Source organism: Salvia hispanica, chromosome 6 (assembly GCF_023119035.1).
Source record: "Salvia hispanica cultivar TCC Black 2014 chromosome 6, UniMelb_Shisp_WGS_1.0, whole genome shotgun sequence".
NCBI classification, from domain to species: domain Eukaryota; kingdom Viridiplantae; phylum Streptophyta; class Magnoliopsida; order Lamiales; family Lamiaceae; genus Salvia; species Salvia hispanica.
Genome location: NC_062970.1, coordinates 17,415,262 through 17,417,631, shown reverse-complemented (window position 1 = coordinate 17,417,631; position 2,370 = coordinate 17,415,262). Strand labels below are relative to the sequence as shown.

Here is a 2,370-nt window from a genome sequence, read left to right as displayed (position 1 = left end):
GGAGGAGAGAGAAGCGCGGCGGCCGCCGCGCCTATCTATTGCGCGGCGAAACCGCCGCGGCGGTCGCCGAAATTTTTTTTTTTTTTTTTTAAATTTCGAATTTGTTGGTTTTTTTATAAATATTCCTCCCATTTTCATCTTCTCTCCACACCCATTTCACTTTCTATCCAAATTTTCTATCTCTAAAAGCTTTTCAATTATGGATGATTTGTGGAATCAAGCATGGGATTCTTTGATTCAAGAGGTGCAGAGGGAGGCCGACGAGGAGGCGGCGGCGGCGGCGATCCCTCGTGCGATTCGTCATCGTCGGACAATCCCACGAGACCATGTCGGAGCGGCTGATTGGCTTATGGCCGACTACTTCAGCGCTGACCCTCGTTACCCGGCTGAGATTTTTCGTCGGCGTTTCAAAATGTCGCGACCGCTCTTTACCCATCCATATAGCGACGACATTGGCGGACCGGTTCGAGTGCTTCACGCTCCGGAGTGATTGCACTGGCCGGATCGGACTGTCTACTTTGCAGAAATGCACCTCTGCAATTAGGCAGCTTGCCTATGCCGGCCCGGCTGATATGTTCAACGAATACCTACAGATGGGTGAGACGACTAGTCTAAATGTGCTCCGACAGTTTTGTAAGGGCATTCGGGAAGTCTTTGGTCCGGAGTTCCTACGAAAGCCAACCCCTGATGAGTGCCAGAGACTGCTAGATATGCACGGTGCGGTGCACAGTTTCCCCGGGATGATGGGCAGCATTGATTGCATGCATTGGGAGTGGAAAAACTGCCCGGTGGCGTGGAAAGGCCAGTTCACTACCGGTTTCAAGCAGAAACATCCGTCGATGATCCTCGAAGCCGTTGCTGACTACCGTTTGCGGATCTGGCATGCGTATTTCGGTGTTGCAGGTTCGAACAACGACATCAACGTTCTGCAGTCGTCGCCTATCTTCAATGATGAGTGCCGGGGAGAGGGTCCAGAGATCAGTTTTGTAGCAAATGGCATGCCTAACGTTAAATATAATCATGAATGAAGTTTTTTTAGCCATTTTTCGAACAAAAATGCCCAAATAGCTTGAAGGGCATTTTTGGCAATCCCTAAATTCGCTGACATATGAATTCTATCACATTTCTGTCAGCAACTTCTTATGTGATTTCCTAATAAGTTCTGGTACTTCATACGTGATTAAAGTTTTGTCAATATTTGTACAAAAAAATTCTTATATCCCTCTATTTCTTGTTAGTGGTAACAATATGGAGTACTAGTTATTTGTACAATATACTAGTTATATCATGTAGGAAATTCATTGAGAAACAAAAATATGGAAAAGTGAAGTTATTTGTGCAATAAAATTCGAATCAATAATACACAGAATAAAAAATATTTCACAATTAATTAAATGATACAATAATTATTTTATTGGTAGCACTGGCATTTAAAATATTATTTCATTATATATCATCGAACTAATTTATTACTCTAATCCTAACTTTAAGACGATTTTTATGATTGATATTTTATTGAGAATTTTAATTTAGCTCAAACTAAAATTTTTAACATCATATGAACATTCAATCTTTAGATATAAATTTGCATAGTTTCTTGGCATTCATGGTAAAATTGAAACATGAGTAATATTTTAAAAATATTCAAGCATGTGATATTAGTTATTTAATCCTTGGAGTTTTTTTGTTAATAATAGTATTTAAAATTAAGACGATGTAAATTTATAAATTAATACTACAAAATTAGAATATTTTCATAATAAATAAAATTGATCCATAAATCAATGTGAATTAAACAAATTAGGAGAAAATACCAGAAAATGAGTTTTATAAGGAAGAAAGGGTCATTTTATTATGTTCATATTAATTTATGCAGATAACGATGAATATGTCTATTAATAAAAAAAAATAGAAAGTGTAAATAATGACAAAATTTTATTTATATATGAAGTATCAGATGTTATTAGAAAATTACTTAAGAAGTTGCTAACAGAAATGTGACAGAAATCACATGTCAGCAATATAATGAAGTGACAAAAATGTCATTTTAGGGCCTGAGGGTGTTTTGGTCCGAGAAAACATGATTCGTGATTATATTTAATGTTAGGTGGAATGGCAAGTGGACTAACGTAGTCCGGATGTGGCCGAGCGGGCACAGCTGAGATGGACCTTGTGGACAAGGCCAAGGCAGATTACTTCGCTGACGGGAAGAAGCACTTCAAGTACTTCGACGTTTGGAAGCTTGTCGAGAAGAGCCCGAAGTACACTGGTGGGGCTGAAGCGGCGGCGAAGAGAACCAAAGTCATCGCCGGACACTACACTTCGAGCGAAGGAGGTCCGCCAATCGACCTCAACGTGACAGACGATGAC

General features: G+C 39.5%; 1 protein-coding gene across 1 annotated transcript; it reads left to right on the top strand.

The window, feature by feature from the left end:
* The first annotated feature begins 326 nt into the window (after positions 1 to 326).
* On the top strand, positions 327 to 1,028 carry LOC125194825. The gene is made up of 2 exons (XM_048093042.1): positions 327 to 816; positions 904 to 1,028. Exons 1-2 carry the CDS (start codon positions 327 to 329, stop codon positions 1,026 to 1,028), a joined length of 615 nt encoding a protein of 204 aa, XP_047948999.1.
* Positions 1,029 to 2,370: the final 1,342 nt, after the last annotated feature.

Coding starts and splice junctions, on each gene's coding strand:
- LOC125194825 (XM_048093042.1), top strand. CDS start 327: ATGTCGGAGCGGCTGATTGGCTTATGGCCGACTACTTCAGCGCTGACC. Junction 817..903: donor GAAAGGCCAGTTCACTACCG/GTTTCAAGCAGA, acceptor TCGGTGTTGCAG/GTTCGAACAACGACATCAAC.